Raw genomic sequence first — 21,802 nt, 5'->3', positions numbered from 1 at the left:
AGCGCACCTGATCCAGGGATTACAGTGAGATTAATGCAACATGTTTGTGTGACTCAACTGGGGATTCCCACTCTCTTTCTATGTGTGTGAACCCCACGCTTTCCTGTTTTGACATTATTACAACCCAAAAAGACCTCTGGGTATAATTTCCAGATGTCTGTCTGTGGGCAATTGATCACAAAAAGTAGCACAAGGGGTTTTCAGGGACTTGTTTATGGAATTTGTTCAATTAAAATGTCATTGAAATAAATATTGAGGGTGTATCAAACCCAAACCAATTTTTTTTTGATAAATGTAAACCTCGATCCAAGCTAAACAGATTGTGATGGAGACATGTCATATTGGTTTGATGCTCTGCAGTGTGAAGCCATAACTAATGCTACTGACATGTCTGTAAGATTTACAGGAACAGAGATGAAGACAGATGTAGACATGATCTCACCAGGCTGACTGAAGACCACACAGGCTCCTGCTAAGCCCAACAGGTGGTGAGGAGAGGACACACATATCGTAAACCCCTCTTTCATATCTTGTACGGATTTATCAGTTGTAGTCCGGCCATCTAATGAGTAACTTTAATTCAATACAACTTTATTAATCCCAGAGGGGCATCTAAGGAGTCAGCCAGTAAGTAGTCATCCAACTGGAGCTCCATTGTCCTGAGATATATATAAATATATATATATGTACGTAGACGTCATCAACTCACCCAGGCTCTGACAAGGGCCCTTAACAGTCCTCTTATATTCGCACGCCCAAACGTCTACACAACGTCCTGTAAATCTCCCACTGTTATTGTTTTAATTGTACTAATGTTAGTATTATCACAGTTGTAAAAACGTCAGCTTCAAACAGCCAACTATGTCTGGGCTCTACTGGGGCAAAGACAAAACCAGAGAGCATAGTTTGTGAAAATAGCTGGCCACGCTGACTCAGCGCCAGAGGAGTGAGTGTGTGTGTGTGTAACCGTGCAAATTGCTAAAGAACCTGACGGTACATAACAAAGCTTCCAGCTGCTTCGTAATCAGCGATTTCCCCCATACCACAGAACCTCATTAAGTCAAGCACCCATAGTTTTCTAATGGCAAGAGGAGAAGCTGTATCAATGCCTCTGATATTTACTGAGGAAAACACCCCCGTAGTTACAAAACACCCCTAGTGTTTCAAACCTACTCCACCTCTCAGCTGAGACATTATTCTCTTCAATAGAGGAGACATTAAAATCATGTCTGTGACCTGAAAGAACTAACAGTGATTTGGAATAGTGATGAGTCAAGTTGAATATGTCTTTGGTGTGTATTTAGTATATAGTCACGGAACAGTCAACTCCCTCACACTGGAGACGTAGAGAAAATGCCAGTCAGCTGTAATGCGTCTCTCAAAGGACTGTAAAAGGTTTTATGTCCTGTAGTGTAAATTCCATATTGACATGCCTTGGCAAATGACCCTTCATTGCTGTAGAGCTTTGTGCTTTTACATACAGTATGTGAACAATTTTATTTTTATTTAACTAGGCAACTCAGTTAAGAACAAATTCTTATTTACAATGACGGCCAAACCCTTGACGACGCTGGGCCAACTGTGCGCCGCCCTATGGTTCTCCCAGTCACAGCCAGATGTGATACAGCCTGGATTTGAACCAGGGACTGTAGTGACGCCTCTTACACTAAGATGCGGTGCCTTAGACCGCTGCACCACTTGGCAGCCCAATAAAGTGAGATGCTAAATTCTTCAGCTTTGCCAAATTTGAATATTTATGTATTTTATTTGTGTGTGTGTGTGTGTGTGTGTGTGTGTGTGTGTGTGTGTGTGTGTGTGGTGTGTGTGTGTGTGTGTGTGTGTGTGTGTGTGTGTGTGTGTGTGTGTGTGTGTGTGTGTGTGTGTGTGTGTGTGTGTGTGTGTGTGTGTGTGTGTGTGTGTGTGTGTGTGTGTGTGTGTGTGTGTGTGTGTGTGTGTGTGTGTGTGTGTGCCCGCACACACGTTTTGGGCAAATTTTACTGACACAACACATTTTAATGGTTTCTTGTCAGTTCCAGACATTGGGAAATCAAGTGACTTCAAAATATAATGAATCATTGTGGAAGTGTGTCCTCAGTCTATTTAAAATTCAAATGCAATACCCTTGTGAAACGCACATTTAAAGTGTGCAGAGAGCTGAAGGTACTATAGCTGCCAAACATTGTGAAACTGTAAGCATTGTTCATGAAGTGCATGGTTTGTCTAAAAGGGTTTGACCATTTCTGAACAACAGTCTATTGGCGCCAAAGTACCTTTTCTGACTGCACAACCTCTCATATGCAGAAACCAACCTCCCTAAAAATGTGCAATTGTTATCCGACAGATTTAATATGAGAAGAGTGGGACCGTTTTGGAGCAGAATATATAATCCTAGAAATCAGATCTTTCTGAGAGCAATGTTGTAATTCAACCTAAACAACTCCATTTACACCCACATTTTCCATTACAATTCACTCCATCATCAACACAGGGACGGCATTGTTCAGCAACGTGCTGCAAGCCTTTGAGGTCCCTCTGTATGGAAGTGTAAAGAAAAGAGTCATCTCCAGACCATATGCTTGTTAAACATCTTTCAGACCGGACCCAGAGAACCAGCTTCACTGTTCTGGTCACATACCCCCAGGAACACACTACAACCACCCACATTTCCCATACACACACTACACGTACAGTATATTCCATACACATATCCCAAACACACCCATGTAATAAACGTAATGAATGTGAGTCATTTTCATTGTCTCCAATCTGGTTCTGTTTACTCCCCAGGTCCCCTGTGGTTCAGATATCTACACTGAGTTATTGGGAGAGTGGGTTACACCATATGACAACAGACGAGGGTTACACCATATGACAGTAGCTGTAGGGTAAAGACGAGGGTTACACCATATGGTATAATGACTGGAGCTGGGTATGACCAGGGTAGACCTTTGGTTTGGTCACATGTCATTTTAAACTTTCTGTTTAAGTCCGTAAAGGATGATGTGACACATCATCTACGATTCATAGCGTTATGCATTTATGTTAAAATGGCGCCAGAGGGGATGGCCGCCATTTTACGGGTCATGACCTATTTTATGGGTTTTTTTGTGCTGTGTTTTTAAACTTTTTTGTAGATAATGTTTCTGCCATCATTTCCTTCTGGACTTCAGAACAGCGATTACTCACCTTGGACGAGGATTTTTTCTTTAATGAACCGGATGTGAAGGATATACTGCTCTTCCCAGACCAGGCCCAAATCCCCGTAATTTGTAAGAAGGGGAGACGCCGCTACAGAGGTCGACGAGCCAGATCCTACCAACGGGACATTAACTGTAATACCTACATGTTTCAAGCAGACCACCATAGTCCCTGTGCCCAAGAACGCCAAGGTAACCTGCTTAAATGACTACTGCCCTGTAGCACTCATATCTGTAGCCATGAAATGCTTTGACAGGCTGGTCATGGCTCACATCAACACCATCATCCCAGAAACCCTGGACCCACTCCAATTTGCATACCGCCCCAACAGATCCACAGATGACGCAATCTCTATTGCACTCCACACTGCCCTTTCCCATTTGGACAAAAGGAACACCTACGTGAGAATGCTGTTCATTGACTACAGCTAAACGTTCAACACCTTAGTACCCTCCAAGCTCATCACTAAGCTAAGGTCAATGGGACTGAACACCTCCCAATGCAACTGGATCCTGGACTTCCTGACGGACCGCCCCCAGATGTTGAGGGTAGACAACAACACATCCACCTCACTGACCCTCAACACGGGGGCCATTCAGGGGTGCGTGTGTAGTCCCCTCCTGTACTCCCTGTTCACCCACGACTGCGTGGCCAAGCACGACTCCAACACCCTCATTAAGTTTGCCGATAACACGACGGTGGTAGGCCTGATCGCTGACGATGATGAGACAGCTTATAGGGAGGTCAGAGACCTAGCAGTGTAGTGCAAGGACCACAACCTTTCCCTCAACGTGAATTGTGGACTACAGGAAAAGGAGGGCAGACAACGCCCCTAATTTACAATAACAGGGCTGTAGTGGAGTGGATTGAGAGCTTCAAGTTCCTTGGTGTCCATATCACTAAGAGGTTAGTGTGGTTAGTGTGGACGGCCCAGTACATCACTGGGGCCAAGCTTCCTGACACCCAGGGCCTCTATCAGGTGGTGTCAGAGGAAGGTCCTAAAAATTATCAAAGACTCCAGCCACCCAAGCCATAGACTGTTCTCTCTGCTACCGCACGGCAAGCGGTAGCTGAGCGCCAAGTATGGCACAAAAAGGATCCTTAACATCTTCTACCCCCCCAAGCCATTAGACTGCTGAACAGTTAATCAAATGGCTACCCAAACTATTTACATTGACCCTCTTATTTTATTCTTATTTAATATATTTTTCTGCACAGACTCTTGCACAGGCTCAATGTACACTGACCGGACTCTAACCACACACATACTACACTGATACTGCAAAACACACACACACACGGTCGCGCCAGCATATGTGGGCTCCTGAGTGGCGCAGCGGTCTAACGCACTGCATCTGCTAGAGGCGTCACTACAGACCCTGGTTTGATTCCAGGCTGTATTACAACCGGCCGTGATTGGGAGTCCCATAGGGTGGCGCACAATTGGTCCAGCGTCGTCCTGGTTTGGCGGGGTAGGCCGTCATTGTAAATAAGAATTTGTTCTTAACTGACTTGCCTAGTTAAATAAATATAATATTGATGCCACACATTCACATTTCTTCACATATGCTGCTGCTACTCTCTTTTTATTATCTATGCAGTGACTTTACCCCCTACCTACATGTACATATTACCTCCTCTACCCTGTACCCAAGCACATTGACTCGGTACTGGTACTCCTTGTATATAGCCTTGTAATTGTGTTACTGTTTTTCTTTTTAGTTTATTTAGCACATTTTTCTTACTTTTTTAAACTCTGCATTGTTGTAAGTAAGCATTTCACGGTAACCTTTTGTGTTCGGCGCATGTGACAAATTGATTTTGATTTGATGAGAAAATAATCGAACAAACCTATATAGAAAAGTAATGATTTTATTAGTTAAACTGACATAAATAAACATCAAATTTTTGAAAAAAATTACAAGATGAAGATTTTTTTTAAAGTTTGCTACAATCTTATGATGGACAGTATATTCTGCTTCGGCTAGGCAAGTGCACACAGAATTGTCAAAATAAAAAATACATAAATACAGATTTCAACATTAAGCCCCTGTGTTTGAACAAAAAAAGCGCATCTACTGATAAACTAAGTACTGCCTACTGTAATACAGACATAAAATATACATGATTTTAAAGCAGACAGATCATTTAACCAATGGTACATATCTGCATTTTTATGTCTAATAAATAAATACATTTAGTGCATATTCCCATTTACCTTCTCGAAGAGTAAATTGAAAAAAAGAAACTATAAATTAAAGGTGGACCAAAGTCAATCTGGATCCGCTAGTTTCATAAAGACAAGAATATTTGCTCTCGTCCCCTACGGTAAGACAGGCCAGCTATCTTCAGTTTGCGTCGCTACATCAGTTGTTTTTGATTATCATTACTCGTATAAACCACCAAAGACAGGGCAAGGAGAGTTCAATACTATGTAGTTTGGGGAAAAACAAATCAAAATAAGAAAACAAACGTTTGATCCAAACCACAACCATGTTCCCCTCAGTTACTGTGATGAGGGATTACACCAAGTCTCTCCTGGATAAACTAAGTCAATGCAGTTACTGTGATGAGGGATTACACCAAGTCTCTCCTGGATAAACTAAGTCAATGCAGTTACTGTGATGAGGGATTACACCAAGTCTCTCCTGGATAAACTAAGTCAATGCAGTTATGGAGCCATTAGCTGCCTCTTCTGTACTCACTTTTCTGTATTTTCTTGGAAAACAAAAATGAACAGTTTTATATCTGTTCTTACACAGCACATTATGTCATGTTAAATGTTGCCTGAACGGACAATAGTACTGTGTTCACTACTGAATAACATCCTATTCACCCTCTAACCTCCACTTCATCCTTTCCAAAGAGAGACCGAGGAGCATGATTGGTGAAAACTCTACTCAGTTAGAAACAAAGTACCCCAGCTGTGCTTCTGTTCAAGACGATGACAATGTTTAGTAAACTATGAGGGGCCAGGCTAGGGATGAGGAATGACTGTGTCGTTAGCCGATAAACAGAAACATTCTCAATAGGATTCATACTACTACGCTTGAAAAAAACATTGTACAAACATTTTCAAAAGCGCTCCCTGGAATGACAAATATCAACAATCTTAAGTGGTTGATAAAATGTTGTATAAAATCAGCTGTATAAAAAAGTCTACTAAAAAGCATCCAGTGTAGTTTTGGACCATAAGGAAAATGGTTGTCTTGTCTAAAGTATGTGTGCACGGCATATTATGTGGTTTGTTGAAGGCCTAGTGAGTGACCAGAGGTATCCATAACACCTCATCTAAATAACTGCCTATCCTCATTCTCTATCGGGTAAGAAGGCTATCTGGTGAAGAGCAACATAGCCCATACCTTTTCCATACAAAAACAAATCAAACACAAATCCAGTAATCTCACATGCAGTAAGTGCTCTGTCTCTCTGTGGTTGTTTGGCAGTTACGCCTGCAGAACATCCAGTAGCACATCCTCCTCCTCTGTATGTGGGTTCAGTTCCCCATCTTGATCGCCCCAAAGTATGTCCCCTCCGGTTCAGGGTCCAGCATCCAGGCGTTGGACACGTTAACAAACAGTCCGTCCCCGTGCTGTAGCATCACCCCCCTGCCCTGCTGGGCACAGTACATGTTATACTGAGAGTTATTCCAGCGCATGGTGCTGCCTGTTTTCATCAGCACCACAGACTTGCTGGGCGAGGACGTGTGTTTCTCCTGGGAGATGTACTGGATGAGCTGGGCGTTGTTTACGTCCACGGTCTGGGGTGTGGCGAGGGCGTGTCCAGGGGCGTCGCTGGGCTCTGTCTCAGGTTCCAGGTCGTAGTAGCGGAAACAGGTCTTGGCGTAGACGTAGTACAGGCCTGGCTCATCCACCAGGAGACGGCCGTCATGGTAACGCATCTTCTTCAGGTGACCCTGCGCCTCGTCCCAATGGATCATAGCTGCTCTCAGCTCCCCCTCTGGAACAATAATACATCAGCAAGTCAATCAGTTGATCAACTAATCAGCAAATAAATCAATCAGTCAATCCATCAGTCAGTCAGTCAGTCAGTCAGTCAAAGATCTGTCACATAGTTTTGCCATTGTACTGTAAAATGAATATTGGTTGCAGTAGACTAGTTCTAATCTAGCTGTAAACTGTGGCTTACTGTTGGCTACTTCTATGAGCTTACTCTTCACGTAGTCGATGGTCACTTTGATTGGTAGATGAGCTGATGGAAGCCCCTCCCTCCCCTGGTTTTTGCAGCGTTGTCTGCCTTTTCTTGGGTCCCTCAGGGCGTCAGCAATGATCGGTTCTGTCTGCACTTCCTGTGGAAATGGAAAGGAAATGGTCCTCAACGGAACGTTACACATGTCAGAGCAGGGTGGAACTGTAAAGGCCTGGGAACTCTGGCATCAACAGTTTTAAAAAAGTAGTCACTGAGAGGAAGGATGGATACCACAGGGTCATTTTGTAGTGTAGCTTGTACAGTAGTTTGACATTCTTCCCTTCAAATCAGACAGAGTGAGTGACCGTCCAGCTGCAACCCACTATCTGGAAGTGATTTATCATTAGCCCAATCATAATGCTTTCTAAGCAGTTGCCACATGTTTCAACAAATGCTTATTTCATTGTCTATTTTAATTTGTGTGTGTGCTTGCATGTGTTTCCCACACACTTCTCCCAGTAGTTCTGCCAAGTGAACCTCTAAGCACCACCAGTCATTGTGGTGTGGTTCTGTAACCCTAGGGCTGCTGGTTAATGTCACCTTTCAGATGATGTTCCTTTCACAGTTCTGGCACCACTTCCAACTTGATTAGATTCAACCCTGGAGTGGTGCGATGACATACGTATCACCGGTCTGAGCTATAGTACACAGACTGGAGACAAGACGCAGCACATAGACAAACAAAACAGAGTCTCTATGCAGGTAAACAGACAGTTACCCAGCCTGCCTGACTGAACGGGTTCCGTGTGAAGACCTACCGTCTGCTAGAGACACTTACTTCCAGAACAGAGACATCCTGTAGATGTTTCAACTTGTTTTGTAATTTCCTACATTTTGATCAGCCCTGGTATGCCTGATATACCATCTCCCCTCCATCCACAGCCAATGTTGAAATGGAAGAATGTTCTTAAATTTCCTGAAAACCACACACAACACCTCTGAATAGAGATGGCACGGAACATTAAATATAAAACAGACTATTGCCCTGAAATGATCATCACTGTGGTTTGCAGCACCATTATTGCACCTGCGTGACACTAATATTAAGTCTTCTATATTTACTCAGAAAACAACAGGAGCAGACAGACTTGTAGACATTGAGTCCAAGATTAGTACTGTCTCTCTTCTAAAAACCATTTGCGTTTAAACATGTTTACAGAAAAGTGGTTTCGAATTAGACAGGGTAAACAAGTCTGGCCAAGGCTACGGATAAATAACGGTCTAACTCTCCCTGGCCCAACACTGTGGCATTTGGCCTTGATTTGTGGTGAGACACTCAACCACAATACCCCCTTCCCAGAAATAGAGGATTACGTTAGCTGGATAGATACAGAGCTGGGATGGTTACTGGTCTACTATATAAACCTTACTACTGCAGTGTATTCAGACCCAGGCCTACGGCTGTTTCTGTTTCATTAATGTCATTCATTAATGTCATTTATTGGCCAAATTCCCATCACCTGGTGTCCTAGGTCTGAATCAGTCACTGATTTAGAGGCGAAGGGTCAAAACCAGTACACTCTGTGTGGCCATCCAGGACTATAGTTATCCACTCCTGTGTTGTACTATACTGTTTTACTCTATTGTATCACCTTTCACACAGTTCAGTCCACAGTGCAATAGAAGACTACAGCACAGCACCGCACAATAGTGTGCAACACTGTACAATAGACAACAGCCATGAGTCATCCATTCCAACCCATTGAGCTCTGAGTATCCTGTGCTCTCTGACCCTCTGGCCATCAGGCTGACCACAGGTCCCACTGTAGGCCCAGCCTGGCTCGATCCTGCCTCAAATCAAAGGGCACCTAACAAAAGCAAACATGAGACATGACAGCTCTTAGTAAGGCCTGGTCTTTTAAAAAAACACAAATTTATCAGCAAAGTAACACTGGTCCCAGGGAAGACTGCCACAACACACACACACCCTCTATGATAACACAGTAGGAGCCAAACGGACCTGTCAGCCTCACACCTCATAAAGCCTAGAGCAGGGTTCACTCTGGAGGCTGGACCAGGGTTGAGACTACAGCATGGGAACCATCACTGTCCGAGATGTCACTGTGGAGGCTGGACCAGGGTTGAGACTACAGCATGGGAACCATCCCTGTCCGAGATGTCACTCTGGAGGCTGGACCAGGGTTGAGACTACAGCATGGGAACCATCCCTGTCCGAGATGTCACTCTGGAGGCTGGACCAGGGTTGAGACTACAGCATGGGAACCATCCCTGTCCGAGATGTCACTGTGGAGGCTGGACCAGGGTTGAGACTACAGCATGGGAACCATCCCTGTCCGAGATGTCACTCTGGAGGCTGGACCAGGGTTGAGACTACAGCATGGGAACCATCCCTGTCCGAGATGTCACTGTGGAGGCTGGACCAGGGTTGAGGCTACAGCATGGGAACCATCCCTGTCCGAGATGTCACTCTGGAGGCTGGACCAGGGTTGAGACTACAGCATGGGAACCATCCCTGTCTGAGATGTCACTCTGGAGGCTGGACCAGGGTTGAGACTACAGCATGGGAACCATCCCTGTCCGAGATGTCACTGTGGAGGCTGGACCAGGGTTGAGACTACAGCATGGGAACCATCCCTGTCCGAGATGTCACTGTGGAGGCTGGACCAGGGTTGAGACTACAGCATGGGAACCATCCCTGTCCGAGATGTCACTCTGGAGGCTGGACCAGGGTTGAGACTACAGCATGGGAACCATCCCTGGCCGAGATGTCACTCTGACGACACAAAGGCCTCCTTAGTCCAAGGCAGGACAGAGCAAAGTGAGTGGTTTGTCTAAGCACTCTTTTGGGGCAATGAGAGCAAAGTAGAGCTGCTAACTTTCTTTGTGTTTTACTTCCTGGAAAGATTTGGCTGTTGCCGGTGGAAACCTGTGCCAGAGAGATGGTAGAACATTCCAAGAAGTAATTACAGAAACTCCTGTCTGACCTCAACAATGGCGCATTCCACCACTATATACCACTGTTACTGATGAGCAAAGGTTTACTCAAGACAAACTGACTTTGCAACTGCCTCTGCCAAACCATGATATCATCTGATTGGTGCCCCACTACAGTACAGCAAACTACAGGCCAAACTGACTCTAGACCTACCCCCCCCCCCCCCCCCAATCCTCATGTTATTAGGATGATGACTGGCTTGACCTCTCTACAGGCTCCAGACCACAGTGGGGTTAGGGTTTGAAGCTGGATTTGGCATAGGGTGTAAAGCTGCTGGGGTATGCACAACAAGCTTTCTGCTCCTCACTTTAAAAACAAAAGCATGGGAACAGCACGACTTAGCACAAATTTGATAATGGGTTACCTTGTTTTTGTTTTAATATAAAAGTTTGTTTTTAAGTTTTAAATACTGAATTGTACACCACCCCATGCTGATAATACTGCTCCTTCCTGGTTGCAACTTATAGGAGGAAATGCCTTGCATCAAAACATTGTTGGAATGCCTTTACTCAACCTACAAGGTGGAATGTTGTAACACTTTTTTTTCCCTTACTGAAATCCAAACGCTGAACATGCACACCAAGGTGGTTACCCAGTAGTTTCCCCTAGCTTTTACTGATATTCTGGTTTGACCAAACAGGACTGCCATAGGCTAACTCACACACAGGACAAGGATGTTTCGTGTCAGAGAATCAATGAATGAAGCCAAAAAGGAAACAGAGCCTTGGAATTTATATCCTGTAGATCAGGGATCATCAACTAGATTCAACAGCAAGACATTTTTTTTTCTTTTTTGTTTCTTGAGTGGATGGTCAGGGGCCCGGAACATAATATACAAATAATTTGTAGACTGCAAATTGACCGCAAGAACCCCAAACAGATAATATTTGACTAAAACATAATCGTTTCAAACCTTGCTTACATTTGTATACAATCACATACCGTATATCTCTTTATTATGCGTGGGAATACTTTGGAGCAAATTTCCAAATTTAAAATCCCTCGGAGCTGATTTGCTGGTGCTTTTACAGTCTTATGTCCACCCAAAAAAGAAGTATGTGGACACTTGCTTGTCGAACATCTCATTCCAAAATCATGGGCATTAATATTGAGTTGGTCCCCCCTTTGCTGCTATAACAGCCTCCACTCCTCTGGGAAGGCTTTCCACTAGATGTTGGAACATTGCTGAGGGACAAGAGCTTTAGTGAGGTCAGGCACAGATTTTGGCCTGGCTCGCAGTCTGCGTTCCAATTCGTCTCCAAGGTGTTCGATGGAGTTGAGGTCAGGGCTCTGTGCAGGCCAGTCAAGTTCTTCCACACCGATCTCGACAAACCATTTCTGTATGGACCTCACTTTGTGCACGAGGGCATTGCTGAAACAGGAAAGGGCCTTCCCCAAACTGTTACCACAAAGTTGAAAGCACAGAATCGTAAAGAATGTCATTGTATGCTGTAGCATTAAGATTTCCCTTCACTGGAACTAAGGGGCCTAGCCCGAACCATGAAAAACAGCCCCAGACCATTATTCCTCCTCCACCAAACTTTACAGTTGGCACTATGTATTGGGGCAGGTAGCATTATCCTGGAATCCCACGAAACCCAGATTCATCCGTCGGACTGCCAGATGGTGAAGCATGATTCATCACTCCAGAGAACTGCTCCAATGGCGGCGAGCTTTACACCACTCCAGCAGACGCTTGGCATTGCGCTTTGTGATTTTAGGCTTGTGGACAGACACACTGAAGGTCACTTAGCTCTTCATTAAGGCCATTTTACTGTCAATGTTTGTCTAGGGAGATTGCATGCTTGTGCGCTCGATTATATACACCTGTCAGCAACGGGTGTGGCTGAAATAGCCGAATCCACTAATTTGAAGGGGTGTCCACATACTTTTTTATATATAGTGTATATATAACTTGGGGGGGACAAATTATTTGCCCCCCCCCCCCCAAAGTTGTATGTATGTATGTATGTATGTATGTATGTATGTATGTATGTATGTATGTATGTATGTATGTAATCCTCTTTCACAGTAATTAGCCTATTTATCTGGTATTTCCTCCAAAATAGCAATTACCTTTTTAATTACATTACCAGATAAATACCATCTGAAAAAAGATTATAATATAAAGTGTCATCCGACAATCTCCTGAGCTTTAATGACAAACATATGCCTATTAATTGTACCTTACCAGGAAGTACAGAACAACATACAGTTAAAAACCCTCTTTGGACCAATGAGAGGGCTGGTTATTATGATCAGACAGGGGTCAACTCACCTCTATTGGCTGCTGTGGGGCAGAGGAGATGTCTACCTGGAAACAGAAACAAACACTGGCGTTAAGAAGACGAATATTACCTAACAATCCCCCTAATCTATCAGAGTAAAACACACACATTGTTGACAGGTAGCCCCAAGGGTGTCACAATGAATTGACTGAAACCTGGAAGACCATGTGAATTGACTCTCTGGCCAACCATTAATGACATGAATTGATCAAATGGTTAAAGAGGACATATTGTAAGAACTGAACTTTATAACCACAACTTCCATCCCTGCCATTATTGCGCTTTCTAGCATGGACATATAGTCTAGTGAGGCACTGTATCCGTAGGTTCCAGGTGCCATTTCTCTGTACTGGTCATCACCAGACCTCTTCAACCATTACCTATAATACCCATTCCCATCCCTATAACTCTATCTAGAACCAGATGTCCTGTACATCCTGGTCTCTCAGACCCTCAGAGTCTGAGTGTTTAGAAACAGCCTTCAGCAGCACATTCCTCCTGAGGCAAGGAGCTGTGCTGCCTCCTGCTCCCTCATCAGATACAGTGACTCCTACAGGTGTTCAGACAGGGAGACAGTGCTACCCTATGGGTCTGTCGTCGGGAGGACCGTTTATTCAGAGAACGGCTCAGTGTCTCGTTTTTCTTTCTCTTCGCTGAGTGGAAAGATAATTCAGCCCAATCAGATGCTTTCTCACTGCAGGACCAGGGAAGGACAGTCTGAATGGGAGACTTTTAATATGGAGTTTGATGGCTCACAGCAGAGATTTTCTTTCTGCATCCATTTCCTAACACAACCTGGTCCTCGTGCCAAATACAGCTCTAAGATACTCTCTCTTTTCCTACTCTGACTTGTCTCCAGGAGTTAACAAGCTACCGGCACACACCACAACACTTTATTTATGGCAAAAGATGGGTCAAACAAACATTGACATTATTCTGCAGCATGCTCACTCGCTCTCTTTCTCTCTCCAAACACACACCACATGCTGGACTTCATTAGGCCTGTGTGTGAAGACTGATGGAGCATCGTGATGGAACTGAAATGTTTTCTTGTTGTTTGGCTTGTTGAAACATGAAACCATTCAACTCCACAAACCACCATACAGAAAAAATAACAACCCAGACCGAATGTTAATGCTGTCTTATACAAGACTGATTGTGCATGGTGATAGGGGTAGCTGACAGGTTAGCCACCTGACTGGCACTGAAGCACATAAATATCACTGAAAAGTTATTCTGTCTCTGTATGCTGAGGGCTAATGGCTTGCCTGGAGAAGACCTGGAGATAAGAGAAGTGATACAGGTTTATTTTGTATATGGTTGCTTAGGCAATACAAATTTAGTATTTTATTTTGCCAATAAAGCATTTTTGAATTTTGTTTTGAATTTCAGAACAGCTAAAAATCTTTAGGAGAGATTCTTGGTGGGTTTCTGAAACCTGGCTATAAACTGTTGCAGCCCACCTCCCCAAACTACATAATAAACTTTAAGAAACATCTGTTTATTCTCAGTATTCAACGGATACCTCTAAAAACCTCAAATAACAGAGTAAACACCCCAAAAAATGCCTGCAATAAGTAAAAACAGCTGCATTTTACAAACAAGATTGCTTGAATGACAGCTTTACAGTATGTTCACTATCCCCATCTGCCTGTTGAGATTTATTGTTGTGAAAACGGGAGATTGCTTTGATAAGGTCTGTAACAAATGGAAAATACTGTATTGCCGAAATAACTGTTAACTCCCTATAATCTGGGCGGGAAATCTCAGCAGTACAGAGAGATAATAGATAGGCTATGTAAAACAGAGCGCTGACAGCTTGTTTTACTGTTGTGGACAAGTTCACAGAAGTACGGTCACTTGCAGCCCAGAGCACAGATTGTTCTAAGAAAGTGCTCACGCTCATCAGCCGCAAGTTTCTCAAGAAGTGGCGAGCCGGAACTGAACCTGCGAGGTTCAAACCTGTGCTCTTCAAACTGCAATATGTCTTGGTAGCCTATTCCAGGAAAGCAATGCGGAACTGACAACTATTTAATAAACGACAATGTTGCATATTCATATTGTTTAGGCTATTGTTAGGTTGCTTATTTAAAATCAAACTGAAAGCAGGCAACCCGCAGCTCCACGTTAAAATGTTGACGGGCACTAGTGTCGCAACTCGCATGTGTGTCGCATAGGCCTAGTTATATTATCACCCGTTGTGCACGTTGAAAAGTGTCTTACCTCTTGGAGATAACCTGTCAAGTGTAACAAGATCGCCACACTCGATGCAATCTGCAGCAATCCCATAACAGCAAGAGTTCCGAATATAAGCGGTCTATAGGTGGGTTCCGAGCCATGGGACGGGTGGTAGCGGGGCTGAGCGCTCTCTGTGTCGGAGTGGTTCCTCAGGTAGCCTCGGTAATCATTAGCTGCCATGGTGAGACCTGGTGCTCTGGATGAATAGACTACTTTGAGTGGAAGGAAGGAAATTCTGACCGAGGAGAGCTATAAACAGTGGGTGGGCAGAAGACTAGCGGCTCCCTTTGTAGAGAGACAGCCAATCAGACGAAAGTAATCTCTAGTATAGTGTGTGTGTGTGTGTGTGTGCGCTGCCTGTCAAGACGCACGCACACACATAGCCATAACAGGTTAAACTAGACCGGACTCTTTATAACACACAGCTGTGGCTGTAGCCCAAGATCACTCCTGCCGCGGGGATGGAATGATTGGTATGGGGACATTTGCTGAATAAAAAAGAGATGGCAGTTATAAGCACTTTATGACCATAGGAGTCTGGCAGTTATTTTTACTCTAAAGGTTTTCTTTGCAGAGTAAATGTTCCCTAGTTGATGAATTGTCTCATTAGAGAAGTCATTCCCAACCCAAATATCTCTGTTGAGGGATTCACCATATAACACCGGATATGACACCGGATGTGTGTGTGTGTGTGTGTGTGTGTGTGTGTGTGTGTGTGTGTGTGTGTGTGTACCTCTGTGCATGCAACACCTCAACCACATACTGTCTTCCACTCATCGAATGTGAACACTGACACAATAATGACCACAAATTGGAGCTGTCACTGTGTCTTACTGGTGTTCAACACATAACGAAAAAGACATTACAGCCAAAGACTTAGAAATTTACATACAGTACCAGTCAAAAGTTTGGACACACCTACTTATCCAGTGTTTTTATTTTGACTATTTTCTACATTGTAGAATAGTGAAGACATCAAAACTATGAAATAACACATATGGAATCATGTAGTAACCAAAAAAGTGTTTAACAAATTCATTTTATATTTGAGATTCTTCAAAGTAGCCACCCTTTGGCTTGATGACAGCTTTGCACACTCTTGGCATTCTCTCAACCAGCTTCATGAGGTAGTCACCTGGAATGCATTTCAATTAACCTGTTAGGGCTAGGGGGCAGTATTGACACGGCCGGATAAAAAACGTACCCGATTTAATCTGGTTACTACTCCTGCCCAGTAACTAGAATATGCATATAATTATTGGCTTTGGATAGAAAACACCCTAAAGTTTCTAAAACTGTTTGAATGGTGTCTGTGAGTATAACAGAACTCATATGGCAGGCAAAAACCTGAGAAGATTCCTTACAGGAAGTGCCCTCTCTGACAAGTTCTTGTTCTTCTTGGCTCTGTTTATTGAAAACTGAGGATCTTCGCCGTAACGTGACACTTCCTACGGCTCCCATAGGCTCTCAGAACCCGGGAAAAAGCTGAATGATATCGAGGCAGCCCCTGGCTGAAAAACATTAGCGCGTTTGGATAGTGGCCGGTCAGAGTACTATGAGACTCAGGCTCGTGCACAAGGGGATCCCATGCTTTTATTTTCTCTCTCTTTGAACGTAAACACGCTTTCCCGGTCAGAATATTATCGCTTTTTTTACGAGAAAAATGGCATAAAAATTGATTTTAAACAGCGGTTGACATGCTTCGAAGTACGGTAATAGAATATTTAGATTTTTTTTGTCACGAAATGCGTTGTGCGCGTGACCCTTATTTACACTTCGGATAGTGTCTTGAACGCACGAACAAAACGCCGCTATTTGGATATAACTATGGATTATTTTGAACCAAACCAACATTTGTTATTGAAGTAGAAGTCCTGGGAGTGCATTCTGACGAAGAACAGCAAAGGTAATAACATTTTTCTTATAGTAAATCTGATTTTGGTGAGTGCTAAACTTGGTGGGTGTCTAAATAGCTAGCCCTGTGATGCCGGGCTATCTACTCAGAATATTGCAAAATGTGCTTTCACCGAAAAGCTATTTTAAAATCGGACATAGCGAGTGCATAAAGGAGTTCTGTATCTATAATTCTTAAAATAATTGTTATGTTTTTTGTGAACGTTTATCGTGAGTAATTTAGTAAATTCACCGGAAGTTTGCGGGGGGGTATGCTAGTTCTGAACATCACATGCTAATGTAAAAAGCTGGTTTTTGATATAAATATGAACTTGATTGAACAAAATATGCATGTATTGTATAACATAATGTCCTAGGTGTGTCATCTGATGAAGATCATCAAAGGTTAGTGCTGCATTTACCTGTGGTTTGGGTTTATGTGACATTATATGCTAGCTTGAAAAATGGGTATCTGATTATTTCTGGCTGGGTACTCTGCTGACATAATCTAATGTTTTGCTTTCGTTGTAAAGCCTTTTTGAAATCGGACAGTGTGGTTAGATTAACGAGAGTCTTGTCTTTAAAATGGTTGTAAAATAGTCATATGTTTGAGAAATTGAAGTAATAGCATTTCTAAGGTATATGAATAACGCGCCACGGGATTCCACTGGCTGTTACGTAGGTGGGACGAAATCGTCCCACTGGCCCTAGAGAAGTTAACAGGTGTGCCTTGTTAAAAGTTAATTTGTGGAGTTTCTTTCCGTCTTAATGCATTTGAGCCAATCAGTTGTGTTGTGACAAGGTAGCAGTGGTATACAAAAGATAGCCCTATTTGATAAAACCCAACACACGTCCAGGCTGTGTAAGGGCTATTTGACCAAGAAGGAAAGTGACGGAGTGCTGCATCAGATGACCTGGCCTCCACAATCACCGGACCTCAACCCAATTGAGATGGTTTGGGATGAGTTGGACTGCAGAGTGAATGAAAAGCAGCCAACAAGTGCTCAGCATATGTGGGAACTCCTTCAAGACTGTTGGAAAAGCATTCCAGGTGAAGCTGGTTGAGAGAATGCCAAGAGTGTGTAAAGCTGTCAAGGCAAAGGGTGGCTACTTTGAAGAATATAAAATATATTTAGATTTAGCACTTTTTTGGTTACTACATGATTCCATATGTGTTATTTCATCATTTTGATGTCTTCACTATTATTCTATAATGTAGAAAATAGTACAAAATAAATAGAACCCCTGGAATGATTAGGTGTGTTCAAACTTGTGACTGGTACTGTACATTTAAAAACATTAACATGTAGTGTGCGTGTATCTATCAGTTATGCATAGGGTACATGTCAGTACATACACACAACAAGTAGGTTAAGGTTAGGAGTTAGGTTAAAGGATTAATGTTAGGGCTAGCTAACATGCTAAGTAGATACAAAGTAGCTACAAAGTAGTAAGTAGTTGTTAATTAGCTAAAATGCTAAAGTTGTCCATGATGAGATTCAAACACGCAACCTTTGGGTTAATTTTAGTGATTGAATTCAATGATGAGTATGAATGTGTTTAGCAGAATGCATGCTATTGGGCTATTAAAGTCAGTACCAAACCCAATAAACTTTACAATCTAGTCCAATACAATTCAATAAAATGTTCTGTCCCCTTACGGCAATTGGTTCCTCTATGCTGCCTCAGCTTCTTTACTGTGAGTATTACAGGGTCTAAACTGTATATAATATCAACATCCCAGTGGTCCTCCTCAGGCCAGGAGAATTATACTGGAATAACCTCCCTGCTCTACTGGAATAACCATGCTCTACTCTGTTTTCTGATGACAGCAAAAGAAACAACATCATAGTATTTGAAAACCCAGCAGAAAGAAAAACTCTGTTTTGAAACAATGGTTATTTTAGGCAGACACTGTGACAATAGAAAGGGGGGATGGAGAGGGGGTAGGTTGGTGAATTTGCAAAATCCAAGTGAATCTCTGGGTGCCAGTGGAGTTCATGGGAGAAATGTGGCTATTTTACGTCTTTAGCCCTAAACCAGAAAACCTCCTGGCGCTAGAAACAAGTAATACTCCGTCATTATGGGCTTTTTGATTTTCACAAAACCACACACACATGATTTCAGTTATGTGTAGTAGAACTATATTTAATTTGTATGCAATGGATGCTACCATTGTAGGTGAGCAAAATACATCCTACTTCAATAACCTTCTGACCTTAGGTTTGACCTCCCTGACATGGTTTGCAAACCTGCCTCCCATTGGTAGACATTTACCTGCACTCATCTGATAGGAGAGGCAAACACTGACTTTGAGTAAAGCCAGAGTGTCTATGTATCCGGATGACTCAACACTACTGTATACACATCAGCTACTACAGCAACTGAAATGACTGCTACACTTAACAAAGAGCTGCAGTTAGTTTGAGTGAGTGGCAAGGAATAAGTTAGCCCTAAATATTTCTAAAACTAAAAGCATTGTATTTGGAACAAAACACTCACTAAACCCTAAACCACAACTAAATCTTGTAATAAATAATGTGGAAATTGAGCAAGTTGAGATGACTAAACTGCTTGGAGTCAGTGGCGGTTCTAGACCATTTCAACTGGGGGGGCCAAACTGGGGCCAGTTGTACTGTTAGAGGGTCCAGTTACATTAGACGTTATTGTTGTCATATCGTTTTCTTCACTGCATTGCAGGCATTAGCAGGCAAAAGACCATGTTCATAATCATTAGTGTTCCGCGTTGCCACTGTCTAATAACGGATGAAAAAAAGAACGATAACTAATTTTTGCTATGTAAAAATGATTTCATACTCCACATTTAGGGGGGCCACAAGGGGGTCCAAAATTGTTGTCACAGGGGCACTGGCCCCCACTCTATTCCACATCAAGTAACTGACGTAATCAGTTAAAAAACATCTTATGTAACAGCGGGGACTGTGAAGCAACACACACATTGGCACAGACGGATGCATACACACACATATACACACGATAACATACGCACTATACATACATATGGATTTAGTACTGTAGATATGTGGTAGTGGTGGAGTAGGGGCCTGAGGGCACACAGTGTGTTGTGAAATCTGTGAATGTATTGTAATGTTTTTAAAATTGTATGAACTGCCATAATTTTGCTGGACCCCAGGAAGAGTAGCTGCTGCTTTGGAGCAGCTAATGGGGATCCATAATAAATACAAATACAAACCCCCTTCCCTTCCTCCATGACCTTTTGAACTTGGCTGCCTGTGCCCCTGGCCCTGTGCCTCTGGCCCTGTGCCTCTGGCTCTGTCTGTGGCTCTACCCCTGCCTCTAACTGTGATCCTGTTAGCTCCTCTCCCGGTCAGGGGTGCTTAATACACCGTGAGAACCTGTGTTTAGCTGTGGCTTTCCTGCTCTACCCTCAGCTATTTCCCCCCAGCCCAGGAACCTGGACTAGCGGCCTGCGGTACAACAAAGGTTTGGGGGGTGTTGTGTTTGTGTGTGTGGTATTCCTCTGTGTTTTGCCATGTGAGCTGTTCTGGTCTCTGCCAGAGAGGAGTGGGGCGGACCGAACCCAACGCTCCTTTCCGGGGGGGGGGGGGGGGGGGCTAAAGCTGTAGAGAGAGAATTCTGTGCTAAATAGATCCCCTAGTGTTCTATTAGGGAGATTGGCAGGAGTGGACATACATACAGACCTTTATAACCATTCATATGAGTTTAACAACTCACCTGCAACCAGTAAGCCTTGTCCTAACCTTACCCACAAAGAATATATATAAAGATGTTCTACTTGCTCATCAATTCTGACAATATCACCACTGACCTTTCTACCGTGGCCATATAGTGACCATCTGATTACTAGCCCTCCCATAGAGCACAGTCTAAAGTAAGAGGTGTGGGGTTAAAGGTCAGGACCTCATCCCTAGTATGTCAGACTGTTAAGTCAAAGTGAGAAGAGGAGGTTCCGGTAGTCTAGACTTCTCATGGCTATTTCAGTTTCAAAACAACCAGCGTGATTTCACTGGATTCAGGTTATTTTGAAGCCCACAAGTGGGCAGAGATTTTAAATTAGAGTGGCCAAATAGTGTATAATAAGGAAGTGGATGCGTATTTATAGTTTGGGAGTTTTGGTCTGTGATATTTGTAACCCCGTCCCCAGGCTCAATTGCTACCACACATAGAGAGCCAGCTGGGTGGATAATATTGGTGACATGCGTTTTTGTGTGCAACATTTCCCTCAATTGCTAATGGAGTAGCTTGTCCTTGATTTGATTGAGCAGTCTAGAAAATGTGTCATTTGAGGGTTTCTGCTAACCAGGTTATTTGCAGGTAAACAGTTGTGTACCCAAGGTATAATAGATGTGTGTCCTCAATTTATTCAGTCTGAATTACAGTTGCCTTGTCGAATGAAGAGTCACGACATGCATTGTCGGTCTCTCCCCTCTCTCCCACATCCTCTGTGGTAACAATTTCATCCCCAATCTGCCAACACACACGCACGCACGCACGCACACACACACACACACACACTTGTGCATAAACACAACTTTTCAGAGAGCATACAGAGGTAGACAGACTCCACCAAAGGTCTGTCTTCTGTCTCCTGGATTATTACATAGCAACCTGCTTAGCAACTAGGATACATACAGTGAAGTTCAACCTCCACTCCAACACACACACTCTCCGTCCACATCTCACATCACAATGCTCAGTGGTTTAATCAAAACTATACATTTTAAAAATAACATTTGAGAAATTGTAGTCTAAGTGGGGATATTCCTGCTTATTAGACCGATGTACACTGTACAAAAATAAACACAACATGCAACAATTTCAAAGATTTTACTGAGTTACAGTTCAAATAAGGAAATATGTGTCACGGCTGTTGTCGGTGAATGAGGACCAAAACGCAGCAGGTACGTGAATGCTCATCTTGATTTTTAATTATCTTCAAAATGAACGTACAAAATAACAAACCACGAACGATCAACAAAAACAGTCTGGTAAGGCACAAGGCGAAACACAGAACAAT

At 43.2% G+C, this 21,802-nt stretch overlaps 1 protein-coding gene across 2 annotated transcripts; it reads right to left on the bottom strand.

Moving 5' to 3' along the window:
• Positions 1–5,052: 5,052 nt before the first annotated feature.
• On the bottom strand, positions 5,053–15,187 carry LOC106586517 (TNF superfamily member 11). 2 transcript variants are annotated; one of them, XM_014173909.3, is made up of 4 exons: positions 14,875–15,187; positions 12,642–12,677; positions 7,348–7,507; positions 5,053–7,158 (listed from the first exon to the last, which is right to left on the bottom strand). In XM_014173909.3, exons 1-4 carry the CDS (start codon positions 15,067–15,069, stop codon positions 6,695–6,697), a joined length of 855 nt encoding a protein of 284 aa, XP_014029384.1. In that variant the 5' UTR covers positions 15,070–15,187; the 3' UTR covers positions 5,053–6,694. The 2 variants fall into 2 exon arrangements, with proteins under 2 accessions (XP_014029384.1, XP_014029385.1); XM_014173910.3 differs by having other exon boundaries at positions 7,372–7,507; positions 14,875–15,181.
• Between the last annotated feature and the right edge of the window lie 6,615 nt (positions 15,188–21,802).

The sequence above is a fragment of the Salmo salar genome, chromosome 25 (assembly GCF_965601325.2).
Source record: "Salmo salar chromosome 25, fSalSal1, whole genome shotgun sequence".
In the NCBI taxonomy this organism is placed as follows: Eukaryota; Metazoa; Chordata; class Actinopteri; order Salmoniformes; family Salmonidae; genus Salmo; species Salmo salar.
The sequence above is the reverse complement of the archived record's forward strand: the minus strand, read 5'-3'. Positions and strand labels throughout refer to the sequence as shown.